The following is a 27,127-nucleotide window of genomic DNA, read 5'->3' on the forward strand; positions in this document are numbered from 1 at the left end:
GTACAATTCTCTATCCTTCTAACTGTATCCTTGCTTGACTATGGTCAGTTTCAAAGCTCTGTTCACAGGGTGCTGAACAGCAACTGTGAAACTGACCTGAGTGATATTAATGTCATGCTGATGTTTGGGAAATCTGCTCGCAGTTCACTGGTTCACATTGAGTAGGCCATATGCTTAACCATGTGCTAAACTTAATATTCTTTAATAAAAGTTTAGATTCTACAGATATCGATAGTTTAAGTCCCCTACTCCCTAGGGGAAAGTTTCCTACTTGCCATTGAATTTTTCAAGCTCTGATGGATAACTAAAAAGACAGCAGGTATCAGAATACTTCATCTATATTTTTACCATCTGAAAGAACTGCATGAGAGCACACTCAGAAAGAAAAAAGGAGCAATTGCTTATTACCACATTTTGAGACTGGCCAAGAAGAGAAAAGAACAAAGTTATGCAAGAGCAGCTCCACACACTCTAACCATGGTCCCCATTGCAACTCAGCAACATCTCATAATCAAAGGCAATAGACATATTAAACAATATTGGCATGGTACTTGATGTGCATCTGTTGGCAGGAGAAAATCAATTATCAATGCAAACAGCTGTGTGTGTGCCAGTTTAACACCCTGCCTACCAAGCATCAAGGAGATTTGAGGCAAGGTACCAAGAGTTGTTTTGTCACCACCTTTTCAATAAGCTTAAAAAAAAAAAAAATTGATTGATTAGTATAGAGCTATAGTTGGCCATATTGTCAAAGTCAAGTGATTGCCAATGCTTTCTTGAGAGATAGAAGATTAGTGGCTTCTGTTTTAAAAAGGGAAAAAAAAAAGTACGTAAAGTATGTGGCTGCTGCTCCAGAAACAATCTCTGTCAATGATGATTCTTCACTGTTTTTCCACGAGCCAGGTACAGCGTAGGTCACAGTCAGAAGTTGTCGAACAAAGTTCTCCCGCCACCTCCAGTACTTCAGGTAGCAACAGTGGCTGACACAAAAACAGAAGAACTGGCATTTGTCCCCTAAATATATTTCCCTATCTCCACAGAAGCAGACATCTCTGTCTCCATCTGAACAAAATGTATCTACAAAATAAGAATTCTCACAGTGACAAGAACGTAAGATCAGCCACTGAACACAAGCAGGTTGGATTAAACTATCCCAGCACCCAAAACAAATCTGATGATCAGATCTCAGAAATCTGTGCAAAGTTGGAGCCTTGAATCAAGTCATGACCTGTTGTAATTTTATTGACCACTGATCTTGCATTAATCAAAATGAACCAAAGGCCATTCAAAGGAATTCTTCTGGTGTGGGGCATCTCTTGCATCTGATCTGAGAGAAGGACAGGACCGCTGTTTTGGATCATTGGATGTTTTCTGTTGTGAGCTGGATTAACTAGTCTGTGGGGACTAACTGATTAGCAGAGGATTGGTGGTGCATTAAGCCAGGTCTTCGTAACAAGCAAGGTCAGGTATCTTGCCCAAAGTGTCATCCAAAATCAGATTTACTCATAGTCAACTTTGAACAAGCTGAGGAAGATGGTATCACATAGGATAGTTGCCCTACTAACTATGCTGAGGGGGATTGGAGAGGGTGAGAGGGGCATGGTGGTTGGAATCAAGAGGAGAGTCTCAAAGCCAAGTAACACACAGTGATGGCAGCCTAAAGTGGCTTTCAGAGTTCCTTTTCCTTCCACCCCTTCAAAACTCTTCCCCTTGTTAACTAGCAGTTAAGATAGGAAAAGCGTATGTATTAATATTATGTGATTATGAATGATTTTTATTCCAAATTAGTTACTATTTAATGTTGAGCTTACATCCTGGTCTCATCTCTAATAAATTTGAGGCCTGCTCCTCACTTGTATGTTTGAATTGAGAACACACTGCTCATGCCTGAGGCTTGGTGTTTGTCACGGAGGTCACAGAAGTCACGGATTCCGTGACCTCCGTGACTTCTGCAGCGGCCCGTGCAGTTGGCTCGGGAGCCACCTGCGTAGCTCGAGCAGCCACTGGGCCAGTTGCACCAGCTGCTGTTGGGGCAATCTCAGGCCCCCGCCGCCCTTCAGCAGCAGGAGTTTGGGTGTGCGGGGGCTCAGGGCTGGGGATTGGGGTGTGGGGTGGTGCTTACCTGGGGGGCAGGCTCCCCGAAAGGGCAACAGGAACTCCCCTCCCTCAGCTCCTAGCTCCATGTGCTGCTTCCTCCCGGCAGGAACTGCCCCCACAGCTCCCATTGTCCGTGGTTCCCATCCAATGGGAGTTGCAGAACTGGGGCTTGGGATGGAGCCGAAGCAGCACGTGGAGCTAGGAGCTGGAGGTCGCCACTTCCCAGGAGTCGGGTAGGGAACACTCCCTCTCCCCCCCCCCCCCCGAGTACCCGTGGCGCCCCCCCAAGTACCCATGCTGCCCCCCTGGGCCTCCCCCGCCCCGAGTACTTGCAGCACCCCCAGGCCACCCAGCACCTGCGGCGCCCCCGGGCCCCCCCTTCCAGAGCCACCCCTCCCCCAACTTTTAGTCAGGAGTATACAGGCAGTCCTCAGACTTACGACACAATTGGTTCCTGAAAATTTTGTCATAAGTCGAAACGTTGTAACTCAGAACTGCAATACAGTCCATTGCGGGACTGACCATCGTAAAGTCGAAACCAATGGTCGTAAGTTGAATCAGGGATCAATTCAGAAACATCGTAAGTGCCGTTTGTCTTAAGTCAAATGTCGTAAAGTTGAGGGCTGCCTGTATAGTAAAAGTTATGGACAGGTCACAGGGTGTGAATTTTTGTTTACTGCCCGTGACCTGTCCATGACTTTTACTAAAAATACCAGTGACTAAAACTTAGCATTACTCATGCCTAATATACATGGATCTCCAAGAGAAAGGAGGTAGAACCAAGAAGATAGGGTCTTGTTATAAGCAGAAAAGAAAGCTAATGTATAGTCTGACATGAGATTTCCACCATAATGATGCCACTTTTCTGCAAGGTAACTTTGCTCCATTTTTTCATGGCTTGCCCTATACTTGGAATGGTTGCCGTCTTCCTTGTGCAACAAATCACCTCCCTTAAAACCTACCTTTTAAAAACAAACACATCTTTGTCCAGCAAAGCCTTTCCATGACAAACACAAATTATTGGGCTCAATGCAGTGGTACCTGGGTGAAATTTAATGGCTTGTGATGTACAGTCGATCAGAATAACTGATTTAATGATCCCTTCTGTCCTTAAAATCTAGGATTACCTATGTAAGATGAACTGTGCATTGTGTTTCAAAATAATGTCCTTAACAGCTGTAGTCTCTCATATATAAAGAGCCAGCCACTTTCCTTATTTGTTTATGTGGCATTGTGAGCTAGCAGTGTAGATCAAATATATACAGTATGTTGGATGATGGGAAAGGTTTGAGCTGTTATTTAAGTTTGCTGCCAAGCATGGGAATTTTCAAATCCGTGCACTAAGCTAACTGGGTGCTGCTTTCTTTTAAGCATTAAAAGAACATTCAAATTATTCCATCATATTTTGCTGACCTCTCAGAAACTGTTATAGCACTTTGTAACTAACTGCAGCACCCCCATTGCCACCATAAAGCTCTAAATATAGCAGTTTGATTAATTAATAAGTGCCAGATTCTTCACAAACTATATCTGAACACAGCCTATACCTTGTCAGACAGTACTGTGTTTGATCCTGTCTGAAATATTTTCAGCTGCTGTCAATCCCTACTACTAACTGTAATAATTTAACTGTGAAGTGGCTTCTCTTGGAATGGCAACTATCTGTCAGAATAAGGGGGTGATTACAACATTGAGCTATAAATCATAGTTTGTATAAGATGTCCAAGGAGACAGGGTCCTTGCCCTTTCTATATGAAATCTTACATTTTCCCTCCAAATATGTACTAATATACAGATGGTACTAAATTGAGAGATGCTACGAACACCAGAAAGAACACAAATAATATAAAGGGAGCAAAAAAAATAAAATAAAATAAAAATTAGGAATCTGGCCAGGGAATAATAAAATGAGATTAATTCTGGACAAATGCAAGCTAATATAACTGGTCAGAAATAACCCAAGAAAAGACATTCAGAGCCACATTATGCCAGAAAGACACAGGCCCACATTAGGAGGTATGCAAAGCCACACCCCTGGAGGAGGCATATGGCCTGTATAAGAGGAGAAGTTTTAGTTTACCACTGTTCATTTAGGTAAGAAAAGTGTGGTGCGTGTTTTGGGCTTTTTTGTTTGTTTTTGTTACTTAAATCGCCACTGGAAGCCTTCTTGTCCACTTTTCTCCTTAGATAAGGAATTAGATTCTTGTTTGAAAAAATCTCAAACATCTCTAAAATCATAAAAGTCCATTTAAATCGTACTTTTTAAAATAAGTTCTTCAAAAAAGTATTGTTCTTTCTAATTTAACATTGGATACCCCCAGGCTCTTATAGCAAAGTAACTTTAAAAATGTGTGTGTTATCTTTTAAAACAAGACTAACAGTCTCCTCTACCCAGTAATCTAATGGGGTTTTGTTCTTAATACTCTGTTTTTTCCCATGTTTGTATCTGACTCCTTATTTCCTTATCTTTTCCCAGGAGCAGTTGGTCATCATGGTGACAGCCTAGCAGAGAAGATATTCTCTGTGCTTCCTCGACTTCCTGGCCACACAAACGATGTGATGGTTAATATGGTGGAACTCACTACACTGCAGACTAAAGATGAAACTTGCAATATTATAGCACCTGGCTGCTTGGCACAACCAAAGTAAAACTGCTTTTTTTCTTTTCTTTTTAAATAACAGACTTTTTTGTGTGATACAGGAGAAGAGAACAATAACCGTATGTCCAGAAAAATGGAAGATTATGGTTTTAGTGCTATTGAAATAGATTCTGAAATAATAATCCATACATACACATGTACAGCGGAGGGTGAAGTAAGCTCCTGATAGAGGCAGAATTTCAGTTCTTCAGGTTTATTTTTTAAAACTAAAACAGTCCAAAATAAATCAGAACAGATAAGCCGTGTCCTGCTACCTGGCCCTTCCTAAGGCATCTACCTCACAAGACTTCTGCTCCCACATAGTGAGTATCTCTAGCTAGGTGTTCCAGCTAGCTGGGGTGGAGAGCCTCCTTCCAGGTTCTGTCTCCTTCCTGCTCCTGTAGAGCTCTTCCTAACTGAGCTGCTTGCTGGTGTTCTATCTGAGAACCAGGTGACTTGCAGCCTATCACCATATCCCTGGCTTCAAACACCTCACTGAAAGAGGGAGCTAATTAGGATTTCCTACGCTTCATCCTATAACCTTTATTTTATAGGGGTCCTCTGTGCCCATTACCCTCTCCCCACTCCCATCCCAGACTAGCTAGGTGCTGCTGGGTCCAGCTTCTGAAGCAATGCACAGCTGTATGTTTCTTCAGTCTGTTCTTCAGGGGATGGAAAGGCATACATTTGCTCAGCTAGGTGGACTTTACCTTTACTGCTCTGATGACTGGGTTAGCAAAAATAAACCATTTGTTGGATCTTCAACCATTTTTGAAGGTGCTAATTGGTCTTTTGAGCTTTGCTTTAAGAATGTGGTCTCCTCAGACTCTAGGGGCTGGTCTACACTGGCACTTTATAGCGCTGCAACTTTCTTGCTCAGGGGTGTGAAAAAATACCCCCCCTGAGCTCAACAAGTTTCAGCGCTGTAAAGCGCCAGTGTAGGCAGTGCACCGGTGCTGGGAGCTGTGCTCCCAGTGCTGGAAGCTACGCCCCTCGTGGAGGTGGGTTTTTAGAGCGCTGGGAGAGCTCTCTCCCAGTGCTCTGTTGCAACTACACAAGCCACGTTAAAGAGCTGCCACAGCAGTGCTTTAATGTTGCCAGTGTAGACAAGCCCTAGGAAACTGCTCCACTCTGCTGAGTTATTTTAAAGCAGATTCTAGGGTGGCTATTAGCACCTTTTACACTGTTCTGTGGTTTGCTGGAAGTGCTTGTGTTATTTGTACAGCCACGTTTATATCTCCACATCACTCACAACTGGAGAAGTACTACATGGCCTGAAAAAGTTTACATCTCCAAATCAGAATGCTATTCTGGATCATTCAGGCCCAGTTTATTTAATCATTTCTAGAAACTATGAAATGTTTGAAAACAGTTTTCAATTACTGTTGGCATTTCCATTATGCTGAAAGTAGCAGAATCTGTGACATTATCAGAATGGAAGTCTAACTATTGTAAACTAGTTTCCATTCTTCTTCAACACAAGTCTGTTTTAATGGTCATATTACAAATATTGACCAGTGTGAAATGCCTAAATTCTTCTGCAATACTTAAATTGATTTATAATCCCTAACAATGAGCTCCCATACTGATGCTGCTGTGAGTGATCTCTCGCTTCAACAAAATGGCTGCTGCCAATGGTAGCAAGCTCAAAAATGCTAGTTGTAATTAAAAATGTTAGCATACAGATATAAAGTACAGTTTATGCATGGCAACAAGTATTTCTCTGCTTGTAAATTTTCCAGTTACTGTACGGAGTGAAGGTAGCAGAACCTCTGTCAGGGAAAGGACTAGTAATTTAATGTGGCACAACAGTGGACAGAGTGGCTCTTTACACAATGGCTTGGGAACAGTTGTGCCAAATTCAATGGCATTTCACAAATGCTGACTTCTATATTCAGAATATTTTCAAATAATTAAAAATGTTTCCGCCCCCCCCCTGAGTTAATATTCAATATATTGTGGTGGGGGAGGAGGAGGAGAAATGTCGGCTCTATCCACACAGCTTGCTGTCTTTAACGTTTTAAAGGAATGTTTCTCCAACAGAAACATCTGGGCTCAGTTACGGGGTTAGCAAACAGAATTAATGAATAATTTATGGCTGGTGTGGTGAAATAAAGCAGGGTTCTTTTCTTAAACCTAAGGAAATAATGGGCTTCTTTAAAGATTTAAATGAAAATTTAAATGCCATATGCTGCTTAAGTTGTTATACTTTGAAGGTGATCTCTTGATGAGGAAAAAAGTTCAAGAATTGCTTTTTTAGAATTTTCAATTTTAATAGTGTTAGTAGTACAAAAAAAAGTTGGAGGAACAAATGTTGCATTAATATAAATATGGACACGTTGCTGTTCCAGCATGAATGGCTGCTAATCAAGAAATATTTTGAAAAGAGCCCAAGACTCTTATGATTTAAAGAATGAAACAATTTATGGAATGAGAGCTAAAGACATCCATGTTGGATCAGTACTATATGCTTCTCCATATTTTTTTAAGTAGAAAAACCTTGCTCTTTCAAACAAAGAATGTATAATACGAGCAAAATAATGGTATGATGGAAACAGTTGTAGACACTTTTAAAAATGAAAGGCTGATATTGATGGCACCTTGGTCTTAGCATTTAGATGAGTTGTAGAATACTTTTGGAGTCAAGTTTGTATTCAAATCATTTCAATTACTTTTCTCATTAAAGACCATGGCAGTTCTTTGAGGGATGCTTTATGTCCTCTTTGGGTGAGTATCTGTGATTCTGTTGACTTGAACCATTTGTCCACTTGAGGGCAGAATTTGGTTATTTATCTCAATAAAAAAAAGTGGCAGTCTATTTGTGGCCCCCCCATTACCGTAGTATCTGATCACCTCAGAGTTTTACATTTATTTATTCTCACAACATCCTGAGCTGTATTATGAAGCACAGAGAGGCTCAGTGGTCACACAGAGTGTGTGGGAAAGCAGGGACTTGCACCCAGGTCTCGCAAGTCCTAGGCTAATGTCCTAACCACTGGGCCATGATGAGTAAGAACAAAGAATACTGACTAACATGGTGCTGAAATGTGAGAAATTTAAATGGCACCTTTTATTATTAAACCATATCTTATATCATGTGTTTTCAGTATCAAATTAGACAAATTATAATCATGTTGGTTATACATATATAAGTGACTTCCTGAATACGGCTTGTTTTTCTCATCCCTCCAAAACACTTGGGAGCTTGTAAATATCTCCTATGTATACATTTTGGACCAGCTTTGTGATAAAATACAACTCAGTAAAGGGCCAGACATTTATGCAGAAGATAAACAGTTTTTATAAAACATGAAATGGGCCATTAGCTACTTACTGTAAACATTTTGTCCATGAAAATGCAAAAACATACTCTAATACATTTAACATTTGGACTGCTGTGCCTAGAGCAATTCAATAGGTAATAGTAGCTAAGGTGTCTAGACATTTTTGACAAAGCAATTAGAGTCATTAAATCATCTGGGTTTGCATTGGTAAAAATAACAAGCTGAAAATGTGGTGATCTTGTTCATTGGTGTGCGATTCAGTAAACCTTGAAGTGCAGACCAGATGTTTAAAATACGATACACTACAAAACTTTCTATTATTTTTCCCCCATATAAAACATTGGCAGTGGAAACTTAATCATCCATTGAGAAACTTTGGTAGTTTTTTTTTTTTTTTTTTTTTTTTAAAGTCAGTGCCTCATACTCAAAGAATATGCTGAAGCTGAAAGCATGTTTCTTCCTCAGTCCTAAAAACAGTAATGCACCTGTTTAACTTTAGGTACATATTATCTTTGGATGGTGTGTGGGTGTACACGTGCATGTTCATTTGGTCTTAAACAGTTAGCATTTTTGTTTGGATATGTACGCTGATCTTACTGTAATTGTAAATCTTCACATTTCAGAAAATACTTGACTTGTTACAATTTAAACTAGGAAGAAAAAAAATCCTAAAAAAATCCAACTCTTCCATTATATTTACATTCTTGCAGATGATGTGGTAATAAGAGTCATGCAGCATACATATGGAACTCCTCATAACCTCAGAGGCAGTTTGAGTGCAGATCTGGGGCAGCATGTGGCTCCAAAATATCCTAGATGGCTTATGGTCAGTATTGGTGCTGGTGGTTTTTAAGTGTCTTGTTAAAAGCTTTGAGCACACTAATGATGATAGTCCTTGTTAATAGGATACTGGTCTGGGCGAGAGGTGACCTGGGTACTAATTCCAGTTGTGTCATCAACTTGTTATGTGTACTTGGGCAAGTCACTTCATCTCTTTGTGCTTGTTTCCTGGGACAGGGACTGTCTATGTGATTGTCCAGTGCATAGCAAAAAGGGTCCCTGATCTCAACTGGGGTTTAATAAATAATAGTACTAAAGGACATAATTAACAGTAAGTTATTGAAACTCTTTGCCTATGTTTATTTTTTCATTTTCTATGTTTATTTTTGCATCATCTGCAAATCTTAGTTGTGTGCTGTTTTTTAATGCATTCGACGACTTATTGATGCTGGAAGGATGAAAAAGACTATATTAGAGCTACTGTGATACTTAGATGTAAGCATCCAACAATCATACATAATGCAAATTAATGAAGATAGGCTTAATTGTTCTTGCATGGTGAAGAAAAAGAGCAACCAGCAAAACCATTAAAAGCAAAAAAAATTTCTACCAGTATTGGAAAAACGAAACGGGGGGTGGAGAGAAAGCTTATTTCCAGTGGCAGGGCATTGTTTCAGCTATTGTACATACATGCTTTGTCCTTTTGACATATGTTCTTGAACATAGTTTAAAAAATATGAAGCACTGTTTTTCTTTAATGCTGAATAAATATGACACACTGAACTTTAACAGTCATATTGGATAATGGTTTCTTTTTGTAATTTTTTTTTCTTTTTTGACCATGCGAGAGAAAACTTTGGTTTTCAGAAGGTAAATCAGAACGGTTGTGTTTTTGAATGAAAATTTGTATTTCATAATTAGAGTAACTAAATTACCTCCATAGCAAGCTGATGATATCTGGTTTCCTTAGATCAGTGCTTCTCAAAGTCGGGCCGCCGCTTGTTCAGGAAAAGCCCCTGGTGGTTCGGGACGGTTTGTTTACCTGCTGCGTCCGCAGGTTCGGCCGATCGCGGCTCCCACTGGCCGCAGTTCACTGCTCCAGGCCAATGGGGGCTGCAGGAAGTGGCGCGGGCCGAGGGATGTGCTGGCCGTCCTTCCCGCAGCCCCCATTGGCCTGGAGCAACGAACCGCGGCCAGTGGGAGCCGCGATCGGCCGAACCTGCGGATGCGGCAGGTAAACAAACCGGCCCGGACCGCCAGGGGCTTTCCCTGAACAAGTGGCGGCCCGACTTTCAGAAGCACTGCCTTAGATGTTAGTATAATAAAATCCAGATTGTGCTTAATTGAATATTATTGTTGAAGGACTAGGAAAATATCCCAGAATGATGGAGGGTGAGGTTCCTTTAAATGTAAAATATATGTGTATATGTATTCTTGTATCCCTCTCTATATTGAGCTTTTCTCTTTTATCCATTGTACAGACTTGCATTTCATCAGTCCAGTGCTGCTTGGATTTTCTGCCTGTGTCACATGCATTGGGAGGTGGAGATTCCTCTTGAGACTCTTTTTCAGTTTTTTGACAGTTCCCCCTGCTGGAAGGTTTGAGGTACTGCACTCACGTTTGGAAACCTGTGTCCTGCCTTCAGGACTACCCTGATTCCAGACATGATAATGGCCTTTTTAGCCTCCCTCCCTATATTAGCCAAAAAACAGTTCTGGTAAGTGCATGTGGGTGTTTATTGAAGGATTGATAGAAAGAGCTAAGGGAATTTTCTGCATTCTTCCCAGCAGTAGCAGAAGTTGCATCAGATCCAATACTTAAAATCAAAGGTGCTTTCCCTTTCAGATGTATGTTCCTGCAACTCCATGCTCCCTCCTGCCCTTCTGCCTGCAGCAAGATGACTCTGTGGACCATTTGGGGTTCTTTTCCAGAGACAGGATTTGTTTTTTTAGGATTTCTCTGTCAACTTCTCCTGCCTCTCCAATTATCAGAAGTCAGAAGTCTTCTAGGAGAAAGTATCTGGTCAGTCTGAGGAAACAAAAATGCCTGAAGGATGGTCCCTCATTCCCCAGCTATTAGAGTGGCTGGCTTTCATTTATAAATTTTATGTATCCCATAGTGCCTAGAACCCTAGGAGGGCCCTAGAACCAATGCCCATCCCTGTCTCACAACCCTTTGTAATCTCCCATCATCTGTTTGCTCCACACAGATATTGAACAGACTTCTAGTCCAGGGTCCCATACAGGCCTGAAACCTTAATACAGTCATTATCTAAATAATCTTTTTGATTTGAAGATCTTGCCTTCCTAATCTCCTCCTCAGGTCCCCAAAAATGGAAATTTCAGACAGTGTGGCAAAGTTGACCTCTTCAGGACTTTGTTCGTTCCATAGATCTTAATGATGTCTAACTGTAGTCCTTCTTTGCCCTCATCACCAGGACTACCTGTGCTTTCTAATTGAAGGGGGTCACTTCCGTTTTCTGCTGGTACTTTTCAGCTTCCGGTTCCTTTGCTTGTAGAAAGGTTCAGCAAGTTTCAACATCTCAGAGTATTTCTCAGCACTCTACAAGTGTCAACTCACTAACGTCTTCTGATGATCAGCATGATAATCGCATTGCCCAAGGCCATATCTTTGTCTTTGGAGAATTTTCTCATCAATCATTGGAACTTCCAGAAACAAGTTATTTTCTGACCCTTCCTCTATCAGTGTAGCTATCCTTTGTGTTATCTTTTCACTTCAAAACTTATGAAGGGCAAGCCTCTGACTAATTCACCCGCAATCAGAATAACAATTGACACCAGGTTATCGGGGTGGGGGGCACAGATGGGCTCCTCTATGGTTCAGGACAAACTGTTATTCTGGGAATCCCAACGTAACACTAATTTCCTGGAGTTGCAGGTGGTAAAGAATGCAATATTTAATTTGCTCCAGAAATTTCCCCCCATGGAAAGTGACAGGAAAAATCATAGTGATGTATTTGAACCTCCAATGGGGAGCAAAATCAAAAGCCTGAGTCATGAAATGAGCTCTCCTACTGTGTCTAGCACAACAGGGTCTGTCCATCAAAGCCATGTATGTTCAAAATAAAAGCAACAGACAAACTGACTGTCATAGCTGATGTGAGCTGGAATCAGAAGAATGGAAACCAAATCAATCAGATTATTGAGAGATGGTTCTTTCTTCAAATGAACCTATTTGTAAGTGAAAGGAATATTTGCAATAGAAAGGAAATGAGATTTTGTTCCTGCTGCTGAAGCCCAGAGGTTGGTGATTTCTTTTTCTTGGACAGAGTGATTTACGCCTTTCTCCTCTAATTTCGAAGGTAGCCAGTACTATCAGACAGTGGGTACGTCCAGACTACCCGCCGAATCGGAACCGAAAATTCCAAAATGCAAGTGTACCTATAAGCCTTATTACATACTGTGGAATTATTCCTTGGCTCTTCTGCTGGGTACAAGAACAGCCCGTGTATGAGTGGAAGCGTGATTCAGAAGCCCATACAGTAGAATAAACCTGCTTTCTCTCAAAAGAGTAAAAGATGATATATAATAAACTAATGGGAAGAACACATGAAAGCTTCTTATTTTGATGAAGGAGCAATGTTTGGGAAGGAAAACCAAGGGTCTGCCTCATAGCTGGCAACTTGTTTTGTTGCAGTTTTTTGAAGTATGGTTAAGAGTCTCTCAAGGCTTTTTTATACAAAGTCAAGCTTCAGTGTCTGCTGTTGCAAATTATACAGGCTAAAATTTAAGTTCAAGGCGTGAAACATTTATCTGGCACTTAGTGGTTTGAAAACTAAGCCTACTAGCCAGGCTGCAAAATACGGCACTGCCACAACTCCTACATTTAAAAAAATTATTTAATTCCAAGGCATTGGCAATCCCCTTTCTGTCTAATACATAGCTTACTACATCTCTCATGTTTTTGTTAGGTCTTTTTTCTCTCTGTAGCGTCACACTTTTTTTCTTTTTATGTTCCTGTAATATATCAGTGATGTTTTCAGTGTGCCTCATATTTTTCTTTTTCCCTACATTCTTTTACCTTCTTTACTCCCCACATTTTTTCTTCTGTCTCTTCCTTTGTATTTTCTGTCCCTCCACTGTTTTCCCTGAAATCAATCATTTCTCCCTACTTCTCATTTCTAATTTGTAAGACCCTTGTAAGGGGCAGGTACTTGTGTCCTGTGAAGTGCTTAGCATACTAGTTGGTACTATAAAATACTTAATAATTGCTCTCTCTCTTTTCCTGCCTTCTCCATACCCCATGACCTTTTTACTAGGCACCTAATTTAATCCTCTGTTTTATAAAATGACGGGTCCCTCTGTCCAGTGACAAGTCAGGTCATTTTCCCCATTCCCACCCTCTAGGACTGGGCTGCATTGTGGGTTTCCTACCTGGAAGCTGTCCCTTGACATTTCTCAGGGATACCATCTTTTGTAGCCTCTGGCTAGTAGATTTCTGTTCAGTTTGAAACTCCCATCCCCTCTGGCTGCTGGCCAGGGAAAAGAAACCTTTTCCCTCTCTCTTTCACCGCATTCGCATCCCAGATCTGTGAGAATGATGATGTCTGTGGACCTTTCTTTAACTAACTGTCCCTCAGCCTCTGATGGGTTCTAGTTCCCAGTCAGTAGCTCCAGTACCTGCTCTACTGGTGGTGCTGGTTGCTTTCCCAAGGTATACCAGAGTGACATTGACATGATTCTTGTCAATTTCATAGCTGCTCTGCCAGATCCCAGTAACAGCAGTGAAAATTAACAAAGCTTGCAAAGCTCTGAGCAGCAGCAGAAGTACAAGGCCTGTCTGTCTTCAGATTTTGGAAGACAGCATTGCATTGGTTTGTACTCATTTCATGTTTGGAAGGTTTTGATTGGATCCATGAAGAATAGAATTTTAGTCTTACTTTAAGGCCAGATGAGACCATCATGATAATCTGGTCTGACTTTCTGCACATGGCCGGCCACAGAACCTTATCCACCCACTCCTGTAATAGGTGGGGTTACTGAAGTCCTCAAATCTTGATTTAAAGATTCCAAGTTACAAAGCCTTCACCATTTGCTCTAGTTCAAATCAGCAAGTGACCCCTGCTCCACTCTGCGGAGGAAGGCGAACCTTCCTCTCTCTCCCTCCCTCCCCCACCGTGCAATGTCTGCCAATTTGACCTGGGGGAAAATGCCTTCTTCAACCCAAACAGGATGATCAGTTAGACTCTGAGCAAAATGGGGAGACCCACCAGCCAGACACCTGGGAAAGAATTCTTTGTAGTAGCTCAGATCCCTGCCCATCCAGTGTCCCATCCCTGACCATTGGAGATGTTTACTAATTTCTTTCTTTCTTTTTTTTTTTTTTTTATAAAGTCTAGGTTCTGGAGAAGTTTGGTACTCAACCAGGAAAGATTCCAATTCACTGTGGGAGAGTGGATATTTCAGGCCTTATTTAAGTTGTTCCCCTAATGTATTTATTTAAACAAAATAAGTGTTAAACCATTTTTAATTACTAGAAACAGCAATGGAATATAAAATGTTGATAGTTCAACTTTTAGTCCAAGCTGTAGATATACAATTGAGAAGAAGGAAATGAAACTTGACAGTGAAATTTGCAGGTCATATTACTGACATGGGGCCATGTCCTGGCTTCAAAAACTTCTTAGAGGCTAGAAAATACAAAAATGCTGATTAAAAGGAGCTATGCTTTAATCATAGCAAGGAGATGGTGAATATGAGGTGAAGCGGCAACATCCCTCAGTCATCTTCTTTGTGTGTAAGCCCTTCTCTTTTCTTATTTGTCTGTACATGCGTGCAAGCACATATGCATGGTGGTGGCACCAGAAGACAATTGCTCAAATAGGAAATATCTCCTCCAACATAGATTGTTGAAGACCTACATAAACCCAAATAAAATCCAGATATTTTGGTGTAGGTCAAAATTCTGTCTTCTAGTCACTCTGTGGTAGGCATTATACATCTGGTCCTTTGTGATAGGATCTCCAGAATAGTGGATGAACTTGTGCAATGTAGGAATGGTTCCCTCTGTCTTCTTGGCAGATCACTCTGAGTATGGAAACAGTTATACAAAAGAGAATCTGAAGTTAGTGCTTTAGGCTTTATTAGAGTGGGTCTCAGTTCAGTTTGGATGGGTACAATCAGCCAGATTAGGCTTGCATGAGGTCTGCAAAAGTAAGACCATGATTTGCTTTGCAGTCCTAGTTTGTACTGCGGTAATGACATATACAACTTTGAAGTAAGGAAGGAAAGAAAATAAATACCAAACGTTCTATGCCTAGAGGACCAGATCCTCAACTGGTGTAAATCGGCATAGCTCCATTGAAGTCAGTGGGGTGCTACACTGTTGCTTAACAAATTTAAAATAGTAGAACTTTGTAATGTAGAGCCTGACTTAGATTAATTCATCTATTTATTTAATTTTGGGGGCTCTAAGTCTCTATTACTAGAATAGTTGGATTGGCAGAAAAAGTGTTTTAACAGATCAGTAACATTAAAAATTCATATAAAGTTTGTGGTTGCTGTGTCATTTAGTTAAAGGATGATTTCGCCTTCTGTGATTGAAAAAAACATCCCCTTGCATTTAAACACGCAGAGCAGCTTCACAGCCTACAGTGGAATGAATTCTTAGCTGGGAGCTTGCTTCGGTAACTGCATTTAAGGCCAGAGAACTAGAGAGAGGTCAGAGGATCATGTACCAAAAGGTGGCCTTGCAAATAGAAAACATTCAGAGGCAAGGGGATTCCTGGCATTCCATGGGATCAGAATTTCCATTTCTTGTTTTATACAAATAGAAGAAAATGCTATTTTAGTGTTTGATGAACATTTTCAGTCATATTATCTGCTTCTTCTGCAAAAAGTGATCCAAAATATTAGTTTTACATGTATCTAGGACATCTATTGGATAACTAGCTAGCACATCTGTAAAAATGGACTTGGCACTCTGAATATAATCCCTGAATGTAGATTCAGTTGTCAGCACCTCATTATTAACTGCTCTTTCATTGGAATTGTTTTTATTAAAATAACCTTCTGTGACAGTGTTAAAATAGACCAAAGGTTATTTTAAATCATTATTATGTTACATGTAGAATTCCCAAGTAATACATATGTTGTAAGGATCAAAATTTATTTTTAGCATAATTCATTTGCTTTGTCCAAAAACTAAATTCAAATCCCCTGACAAATGACTCTTTAATATGCACTTCGTGAAGAGTTACTTGGCAAGAGTTTTAATATGTCTTATATTGTGCAAAATATCTGACTTGTTAGCTTTCAGTTAACTAGACTCCTACAATTATAACTCAGTCTGGTATTCTCTATAAAATTATCTCGCAGCTTGTATGAATAAAATGTTTACAGAATAATTTCATTGGGATGCGAGGCAACTAGTAGAAATTCGGACAGGTCTGAAGCAATGCTTGTGAGTAAGGGGTTTTGCTGAGGTAGTTCATGCATGCTGTTTTTTTAAGGAGTTTGGCCATAACTAGAGAAACAGGAGTGGCATTTTGGAGTTATGCCGGCATGCTCTCTCAGTATTAAGGCCCATATTGTTATAGTGGGCAAGAGTGGCTGTTATGTTCTGCTTATCTAGAAAATGTTCCCATTTCTCTTGCATGTGGACTTCACCATGCTCAGTCACATTTGGACTAGATTTCTTAATGTTTGTCAAATTGTAGCCTCCAGTCCAACTGTTGTAGAAAAAAGCTGCTCACTTGCTCCTCAGAGTAGGAGGAAGGGGAATCTGTTATGACTACTGTTGCAGTATACACTAATGGCCAATATGACATAGGGAAAAAAAATCAGGTATGGGCAGGATATTCCATAATCATCCAGTGCGGGCTTTCTTGCATTTCCCCCTTAAGTATCTGGTATAGTCCACTGTTGAGAACAAAGAACTGGACTACTGGTTTGGTGTGGCAATTTTTTCATTTTTGTTAACTCATTTAAAGGTGAACTGCAGTGCTTAAACAATTATGATGATTTGTACCCTTGTATTTTTTCTGCTCCATAGTGAATAAAGTAGGCTGTCGCAGTTTCAGGGTATCCATTCTCCGTGGTCCATTCCAGGAGAGGAGTCTCCTCTCAGGTCTCCAGCCATTGCCTGTCTCTGGGCAGGGAACCTTGTCCCACTCCCTTCTGACTCAGGGTTTTAAGGCTGCACAGCTCCCTGCCTTACACCGTGATATCCCCAGCAAGCCAGTGACTGCCTAATGGCCAGTGCCTGTGCTTTGATTTCTCTCCGAGGGCTATGAACAGAGTGTATTGCCAGCAGTTACAAGTTACCACACAGCTCTTTTTAAGCAAGCACTACAAAGAAAACATAGTAAAAACAATAAACAGTGGGGCTAGTAGGTCATAGTCAGTCTAACCCTTCCTAAACGGCTGGGGCCTTCCTTGGACAGAATGCCTTACCCATTTGCTGGATCAGAAAGAAGGCCCTGAGTCAGTTTAAACCCAATCTTTAAAAATAAAAATAAAAAGCCCTTTCTATTTTGTTGGTCTCTGGAAAACCCAGTTTGAACCAATATATACAAGCATCTCCCTACCTCTCTGGAGGTGTTTTACACCTAAGGTGGTTCACCTTAACCACCCCCTACTGTTTTTGGTTTCTGGAGGAGCAGTGATAACCCTCCCTCCTGGAGTTGCATACAGTCGCTGTTCCACAGTGATAAATAAACATAATACCATATAGTCCTGAAAGATATTGCAAAGGGCGGGGGGGGGGGGGGAGGGATAAGGGGAGGGACAGCAATAGCTGTATACTCTCTACGGAATAATGTAGGCCTCAGGATTTTTACAGTTTGTTTTTAAACATTAGAAATATCCTGTCTACATTTCCTCTTTTTGAGGGAGAATTCCATGGTCTAGAGAACTAATGGATTTTATGACATCACGAGACTGACATCTGAGAAAAGAAGGAATTTTTAGGGTATGTCTACACTGAAAACTTGAAAGCGCTGCCACGGGAACGCTCCCGCTTTGAAGTGCGAGTGTGGTAATCTACCTCCACGAGGGGATTAGCTCCGAGCGCTGGGAGTGTGGCTCCCAGTGCTCAGAGCCTGTCTAGACTAGCGCTTTAAAGCACTCAGACTTGCTGTGCTCAAGGGGGTGATTTTTCACACCCCTGAGCCAGCAAGTTAGAGCGCTATAAAATGTAAGTGTAGACAAGCCCTTAGTCAGATTTTTAAGCTTTTTTTCTATCCATTTTTGCAATTTAATTCAGATGCCTAACACTTGAGAGAAAAGCTTCCTTTGCTGAAGATTCAGTTGAGAGGTGAGAACGTTTCTCACTTTGCACTTCAGTCCTCCAGTAGGAACAGGAAAGTCAATTTTAAAAATGATTAGTCTGACTTTACTGCTCATAATGTGGAAGGCACCTTCCCCTCACACAGGAAGACTTAGGGTACGTCTTCACTACCCGCCGTTTCGGCGGGTAGCAATCGATTTATCCGGGATCGATATATCGCGTCTCGTTAAGACGCGATATATCGATCCCCGAACGCGCTCACCGTCGACTCCGGAACTCCACCAGAGCGAGTGGCGGTAGCGCAGTCGACGGGGGAGCCGCGGCCGTCGATCCCGCGCCGTGTGGACCCCAGGTAATTCGATCCAAGATACTTCGACTTCAGCTACGCTATTCGCGTAGCTGAAGTTGCGTATCTTGGATCGATCCCCCCCCGCAGTGTAGACTAGCCATTAGTCCCTGCCCCTGGTCAGTTTACCATATAAGAAGACAAGCAGGCATGAACAGAACTTTTATATACGTTATTAGAACAAATAAACATTACCTGTACCTGAGTGCCCTTCAATCCACTGGTTATTAGTTAGTCAATTTCTTTTAGTTATCATAGAAGTGAGTCTTGAGGAAGAATTTGGAGGATAAGAAGGATGAGACGGTAGTGGCTTTATGGTTCAGTTCAGGAAGGGTGTTCCATGCACAAGGCAGCACATAAGAAGATGCAAAGATTGTTGTGGAAGAAACAGATAAGTCAAGGTTAGCAATATTAGTAAAGCAGTGAAAATGTGGGGAACAGACAAGATAATAGAGAAGAATGGATAAGTAGGGAGCCGGAGGTGTGTATCTAAGATTAAAAACAATTTATTTTTAAAATCTCCAAAGCCATTTTTTTACATCCATAAAGGGTGCAAATAAAAAAACCCCTAAAATCCTCTTCCTTTGACGTTCATATTTAAATAACTCTGTGTAGTGTCAAAGATGAGTTGTATCCTCCAAGTGGTATTTTATACAAAAAGCATCTTAATGACTGGTTTCTACCGAAATTCCAAAAAATGCGAACTAACAGTATCTGTCAGTCTTCTCTGAAGAGTTTTCAGCCTGAGGCTCAGATGTGGAAAGCATTTCAGTCTCAAGTGAAGTTCATTCCTTATTTCTAGCCTTCATTATTGTTGTTGTTTCTTGCTACACAATGAAGACTTACCTCTTGACTGCAGATGAAGAAAAGACACCCTGATATGTAAACAAACAAAGCCCTTCCCTCTCCCTGTCTCCACTGAATATCACAAGGTCCTAAAAGCCCTAATATTAAATGTTCCTAGGATCCTGAGGTTAAAAATAGAGTTAAAGTATGATGTTTCCTTGTAATTTATACTTTTTTTTATACTGAACTTTGTTTATATTATACTGTCACCTTGAGGCCCCAACTGAGATGGGAGTCCTGTTGTATTAGGCATGTACAAATGTATAATAAGAGATCGTCCCTGTCCTAGAGAGCTTACAATCTCCTTTGCAATCATTTAAAAATATGTACGCAGCCTATAGTAAACAAGAAGGTTCTTGTGACACTCAGTCCAGATTATTCTTTAAGCATGGCAATTTATTTTCTTTTCAGCTAGAAGATTGCATTAATTACTGTTAGTAATGAACTACTGCTAATTGGTAGTACGTTGGTCAATGTTGTTTGCTTGACAGATCAGCTTCATTGTTGTTACTTATATAGTGCTACAGCTAAGTATGGTGTTTTGCATGCAAAAAATAAGAACATTCCTGCCCCATTATACATATTTTCACTGTTGTTTCTATATTTCTTCCTATAAAATATAGTTCTGTTGGTAAATTCCTTAAGAACTCGACCCATTTGCTCTGATATAGCACCACATTGAATAGTCTAATTTCTTTAGGGAGCTACTGTCATCTGTCTTAAAATGTGCCTTTCTAAAAGATGCCAGTAACACACTCCAAATCCTCTGAATTACAAATTCTGCTTCAGTTACTGTATGCTGTCTTCTTCCTTTTGTCTCTTGACATTCCTGAAAGGGAAGAATATAAAAATACAAATACTGCCAAAATGGCTCACATGTTAAGTGCTTCATATCATATGGTTTGCTTACATTTCACCTTCGTTTGACCTTGAAGTTTACAGGTTCAAGTGAATATTAATGGCCTTGGGAACAGCTAAACTAAACAGAACAGAAAGGCGGCGAGAGCTCATAGTTCACTAAACTACTGTATGATATATGATGTCATTGAACTGTGCAATTTCATTTTTGTTTAACATAGTGAAATGCTATATACTCATAGAGTATCTTTTATTTAAGGGATTGCTGAAACTTGACCACGCCTCTCTTTTAAAAAAAGAAGAAGTTGCATACAAATAAGTTTGGATACTCTTTAAGAAATGTTTCAAACAGCCAGTGTGTGTTATGCATTTTTACTTTTTTTTTTAATGTTTGTGGGTTAGATTTGAACAATGAAGTGTTTTGCCTGAATATAAATGCTTTATTTATCTGTCCAAATAAACAGGTTTATAATCACAGATTTATGACCAAATTCTAGGTTTTACTTTGTGCCAGCCCTTTCTTTTTAGGAGTAATGTGCATTTTTCATAGAATCATAGAATATCAGGGTTGGAAGGGACCTCAGGAGGTCATCTAGTCCAACCCCCTGCTCAAAGCAGGACCAATCCCCAGACAGATTTTTGCCCCAGATTCCTAAATGGCCCCCTCAAGGATTGAGCTCACAACCCTGGGTTTAGCAGGCCAATGCTCAAACCACTGAGCTATTTTTGACTACTCTTAGAATGTATAATATGGTTCCCAAGATTATTTTTCTAGGATTCTTGGTTGTTTTTCTTGTTGTGGGTTAGCACAGACCAACTACATTGAGTCTCACACCGTTACTATTGAAGTTGGAGGATACAGTGAGCTGAGTTGAAATATGTTGTTATTCCCTAGACAGCTGGGTTATATCTTGCACATACAGCGATTAATATGTAAAGTTGTTCCATGTCACAGAGACTAAAATATATCTTAAATTTTGACATTCTAAAGCCTAGGAACTTCATGTGTGTTTGTATGTCTGAGCACATTCTTCTAGATCAGCATTAAGTAGGACTGTGGTTAAGATGCTTGTCCTTGCAAATTTACAAGATGCTGGGTTGCAGGAAATGATTGATTAAAACTTCAGATACTGGTTTTGTTGGTGGTTTGGCAAATTATGAACTTGCTTAGAATGTTGGTTGACCACAGCAGACGAGATGGCGCACACATTCTACCTCATACGTGCATCTATCTGTAATATAGATTTGAGATACAATCAGTTTTCTAAGAACTTGGTAAACCTTACCATGCTGTGTGATATTTTTTTTTCCCCTCTGGGGTCATCTCTGATATGCATAGAATCATAGCCAATCTTTTTGCGTAATTAAAACTTCAGTTTTTACTTTATTACATTCCAGTTCACTCTCTGGACAAAAATACGTCAAATGGAGTCAAGTTACTTCATTAATGGTTACCTGTAAAGCAAGAATTGTAAAATATTGGTGTTCTGCAGTGGGGTTTGGGTTAAGAGATGTTTCTAGGGCATTTCAGGATTTCTCACTCTGCTGTGCTTGGAAGAACCTTTTTGAATTCTGTTTGTTTTCAAGTTCTCCCACGCTCCATAAATGACAGGGAATACATTTTTTTGGAGTGTAGTGGTCAGTTTTATTGGAACACAATATTTTACACAAAACAGAACAATCTTTTAACTTAATGTTATCTCAAAGTAACATTAAAACAACACCATAACTCTTTGCATAGTCCTTATCTGGCTGAAACACAATTGTGGTTTTATGTATTCTTGGCATTACTTAAATGTTTTGAGAGTACCTCTGTGGAAAATGTATCTCCTCAGCTAGTATGAGTGGACTCTGGCCACTCTGCTTATAACAAGGTGGACCTAAGTCTTCTGGAGAGGATCCTTGACAAATTGAGACAATATTTGCCTTTTACTTTTAAAAAAGTCACTGGCCCCACCCATGGAGTGTGTGATCTTCCCCACTCTCCCTCCAATGATATTCAGCAGTCTGTGTGATCTTCCTCTAACTGTAGAGATGATTTGGGGAAAATACAGAAAGTTAATTCCATCAATCACCTTTGAGATGAGTGACTAAACATGCCAGTATAACTAACTTATCTAAGGCCCCCCTCTTCACTATATATTTTACTGTATCTAGGAAAGGTATTTGAAGGCAGTTCTACCTAAAACACTTTCTATGGCTATTTAGAAGGTGGTTGTCCTAACTAATCTAGAGCATAGTTTTAAAACTTTTTGACTCCATTCATACTTTCTGGCCAAACTGTGATAGAAACCATTTTAACTGGGTCTGTATTTAAGCCATTTTAAACATTACACAAAATAAATAAATGAGTACAATAATATATGCGGGGGGGAGTGGGAAGAGTGCTTTAGTGTTAGGCATACACTACTTCTTCAAGCTGGTCCAATGTGTATTATGCTGTGGAGTACGCCTGTGCTCCATGCGCCTCATACTGGAAAATTCTTGCAAGCAGTGTCCGTTAGTCTGTGCCTGCACACCTGCTCTCCTCAGGCTCTGCACTGAGGGCATAAGGGGAGGGGCGGACCATCCACTGCTCCTGTTCTGTCTTACTGCCACACAGCCTGCGTTGGAACCTCCAGTGTCCAGGTCATCTCCTTTCTCTTCAGCCTTCACACCTGTAAATATTTCAAAATTTTATCTTTAATTACAGTATTAATAGTTTTAGTGTATAGTTAGTGGTTAGTTAGATTTTTCACCCTGGGGAACCCCTCTGGTTCATGATATGGGAATTAGATTATACCCGGAACATCGGGCTTCAAAAACCATGTCTCCTGCCCTTGCATCTTCTCAGTCAGTGCTGCTTATACTGCTTTGGGGAAGTGCATATCTCCAGCAGGTGCAGTATCTGTCGCTCGTTCCCTAGCTGGACTCGACAGGCACAGGAATTCCTTCTGAAAAAGCACCTCATGGAAAAGCTAACAGGCTTCAGTCAGAGCCAGGTTCTGTGTGATCTAATAGGGAGTCATACAATCTCTGCCCTCCAAGAGAGCCACCAGAGCTTCCTCCTGACCCAACAGAAGAGGAAGAATATGTGCTGGATCTGCCAATACCAACAAAGGTGTTTACAAAGGTGTTCACATATACTAGCCTTCACTTTAGAATGTTGAACTATCTAATGCTGTTGACTAAATACAATTTTCTAAACTACTCAAAATTCCAAAAAGTTAAGAACAAGCTACCTCAGCAGGACAGGGCTCAATTTCAGGCCCTTATCAATGAAGGCATGTTGGTGGCTAGAACTTCATTGCAGTCTGCAGCTGATGCAGCTGACACTGCATTGAGGTTGGTGGCAATGCCATCAGCATTCGGGAGTTGTGAACCACTGTTGATGCTGTTTCCACCCAATCATCCCATATCCTTTCGTGGCTGTCTACTCTTTTCTCACAACTGGATTGCAATAACATTGGGCAAGTTGGTGTTGGATATAATCCATTCTGGTTATTCCATCAAGTTCCTCTCCCTATTCCCTCAAAAAACCCCTTCCACATCCCACTTCCAGGACCATTCTCACAAGAAGATCCTTCTCCAGGAGGTGGAATCTGTCCTCCAATGGGGAGCGATAGAGTGATTGCCTCTTCAACATCAAGGAAAAGGGTTCTATACAAAATGTTTCCTAGTTCCGAAGAAGAAGTGAGGGTGGAGGCTTATTCTTCACCTGTGACAATTCAACTTTTTCCCCCCATAAATTAAAATTCTGTATGGTTACACTGTCATTGATATAATACAATCCCTGGAAAAGAGCATATGGTTCACATCTCTCAATATGAAAGATACATACTTTCACATGGACATTCACCCTACCCACAGAAAATTCCTCAGATTTATGGTGGATCCCAACCACGGTCAATACAGGGTGCATCCATTTGGCTTAGCAACTGCAGCCAGGTTCTTCACCAAAGTGTTTCTAATAGTAGCAGCAGAATTCATATGGAGCAGCTTCACCATCTTCCTGTATTTAGACGGCTGGCTTCTCATGGGCAGGACATGCTTAGAAGCCCTTGCACTGTTGTTGTTTCATCTTGTATCATCCCTAGGAGTCTGTGGGTATGTCTACGCTGCAATTAAAACCCTCAGCTGACTCAGGCTTGGACTGCAGTCAGAGCTCTGGAACCCTCCCACTTCACAAGATCCTAGAGCCTGGCTCTAGCCCAAGCCGAACGTCTACTCTGTAATAAAATGGCCCCTTAACCCGAGTCCTCGCAAGCCTGATTCAGTTGACACAGGCCAGCAACGGCCATTTAATTGCAGTGTAGACATACCCTGTTTGAACATGGAAAAGTCTACCTCAATGGTCCCCAAACTGTGGCATGCCCCACTAGAGGGGGAATGTTCAGGGAGGAGTGGCGGGGCCCAGGCCTCGAACTGCAGCATGGCTCCCGGCTGCAGCTCCCAGTCGTGGCTCTCGCACCTGACCCTGACCTCAGCCCCTGACCGCAGCCTGTCTCCCGGCCCCACTCCCAGCTCTGGCTCTGCTCCCAGCTGCAGCCACAGCTCCAGCCTTGGCCCCTGACCCCACTCTTGGCCCCGACTCCCAGGCGGGTGCAGACAGATTACATTACGGGTGAAGGGTGGGGTGTGACATAAAAAGTTTGGGGACTACTGGTCTACCTTGACTCCAGCACAGACTATAGATTTTATAGGAGCAACTCTAGACTCAGTCAGGGTGATTGACAGATTTCACGCCACGAGCAACATGATGGACCAGGTTACGCACAACCCTCAAACATAGGTTTGATTTTGTCTTTCTCTCTTGGGGCACATGGTATCCTGCAGTTACATTATGCTGTTCACCAGACTCCACATCCATTGCTTGCAGGCTTGGCGCCAAACATTGTAAATACCAAACAGGCACAGCATGAGCACCATAGTGACAATTCCCGCCACAGTTAGGGACTCACTAACTTGGTGGAAAGATCCCGGACAAGTGTGTGTGTGTTCCTGTTTTGTTCCCCACACCTGACAAGACAATAATTACAGGAGTCTCCCTGCTATGCTGGGGAGCGTGCATGGATGGTCACATGGTGCAGGGCACTTGGATGCACCAAGAGACCAGAATGCACATAAAAGCTTCTGGACCTCTGGGCAGTACATTTCTACCAATCATTCTGTCTTACCATGTATTGATAACGTCAGACAGCATAACAACTGTATTCTACATAAATAAGCAGGGAGAAGCAAGATCCATTCCCCTGTGTATAGAAGTTGCTTGCATTAGGGAACTGGTGTATCAAAAACCATATCATACTATTGGCAGTGTACCTTTCAGGAACCCAGAGTACATTAGCAGACAGCAGGCATTTAGCCATTGATTGCAAGTGGGGGTTACACAATTCAGTAGAGAACAACATTTTCACTCAGTGGGGAACCCCCACTTGGGATGTGTTTACCTCCCAGGCAAAGCAACATATATTGCTTCAGGGAAGCTCAAGGAAAACATTGCAGAGGTGATGTTCTCCTACTACATTGGACAGATCACTTCAGCTGTGCCTTCACTCCCATTCTGCTACTACCTTAGGTTCTGTGGAAGATTCAACTGGACAGGGCACAAGTCTGCCCCCAAATGGCCCAGACAGTTCTGGTTTCCAAATTTCTTACAAATGTCATCCTGTCCATCTATCAGCATTCCATCTTTCATGGGTCTCTTGACCCAGGAGAGTGCCTGAGTCAGGGATCCAAACCTGGATGTGCTTCATCTCACGGCTTTGTATTTGGATGGAAATCACACCTAGAAAGTTCTTGTTCTGAAGCGGTGCAAACCATTCTCAATAATAACAGAAAGGTCTTCACCAGAAAATGTTACCTAGTCAAATGGAAACATTTCTCTGGGCCCTGCAAAATTACGTATCTCCAAAACAGTGGATATTCCAACTATTTTAGATTGTTTTCTTCCTCTCAAGAGGACAGGTCTTTCCCTTAGTTCTGTAAAGGTTCACCTAGCGGCAATCAGCATCTGTCACCCACTATCAGACAGTCACTCGATCTTTACTTACCCAGTAACAGCCTGCTTCTTAAAAGGTCTGATCAGAACTTTTCTGCCAGTAAAGAAACCAACCCCCCATTGCGAACCTTAGCTTAGTGCTTTCAGCACTCACTAAGTCACCCTTTGAACCACGAGCTACATGTTCCATGTCCCTCTTGTCAGTGAAGAATGCCTTCCTCATTACTATCACCTCAGCCAGACAAGTAGGTGGACGCAATATTCCATAAGGGCAAAGTCTCGCTTTGCCTACACTTGAAATTCATGCCTAAAATAGTTTCGGAATTTCACATAAACCAGTCAAGTCACTTACCTGTATTTTTTCCAGAGCCCCGTACCTCTAGTGAAGAGAGGAGACTTCATTTCCTCGACATGTGATGAGCATTGACGTTCTATCTGCAAAGAACAAAACCGATCCGAATGTTGCCTAGGTTTTTCATTGCTGTGGCAGAACAAGGCTGAGGTCAGACTATCACATCTTAGAGGATCTTTAAGTGGATCTCTGGCTGTATCCTATACTGTTATCAGTTGACACAGCTTCCTCCCTGACATGGGGGGAGGGCTCACTCTCTAAGGGCAGACATGGCTTCAGTGGTCTTGCTTCAAGAGCTAACCCTGCTTGATATTTCCAGGGCAGCTACTTGGAGTTCCAGCCACACATTCTTGAGACGTTAAGCCTTAGTTCAAGACTCCCTGCAGATGCATCCTTTGGGGCAGTGGTTTTACAAGTGGCTATACTATCTGCATCCTTGCACCCTCCTCCTCTCTGAGTATTGCTTGTCAGTCACCCAGAGTGGAATAGATAGACATTGGAACCAGCACTCAAAGAAAAAAGGGAAGTTACTTACCTTTGTAACTGGAGTTCTTTAAGATGTATGTACGCTATCTGTGTTCCACTACCCGTCCTCCTTCCCCTCTGTTTTGGATCTTGGCTAGATTTGCAGTAGAGAAGGAACTGAAGAAGCCGTCGGTCCCCCACGCCCTTTTACCCTCTGTGTAGAGTACAAG

General features: G+C 41.4%; 1 protein-coding gene across 1 annotated transcript in view; it reads left to right on the top strand.

Annotated features, from left to right (window-relative positions):
• SCFD2 (sec1 family domain containing 2) overlaps positions 1-27,127 on the top strand; it is a 294,635-nt gene that overhangs the window by 2,635 nt on the left and 264,873 nt on the right. The window contains exon 2 of the mRNA XM_065405129.1: positions 4,574-4,742. Within this exon, the coding sequence (XP_065261201.1) occupies positions 4,574-4,742 (169 nt within the window). The remainder of the gene's footprint in view (positions 1-4,573; positions 4,743-27,127) is intronic.

This window comes from Emys orbicularis, chromosome 5 (genome assembly GCF_028017835.1).
Source record: "Emys orbicularis isolate rEmyOrb1 chromosome 5, rEmyOrb1.hap1, whole genome shotgun sequence".
Lineage (NCBI taxonomy): Eukaryota > Metazoa > Chordata > Testudines > Emydidae > Emys > Emys orbicularis.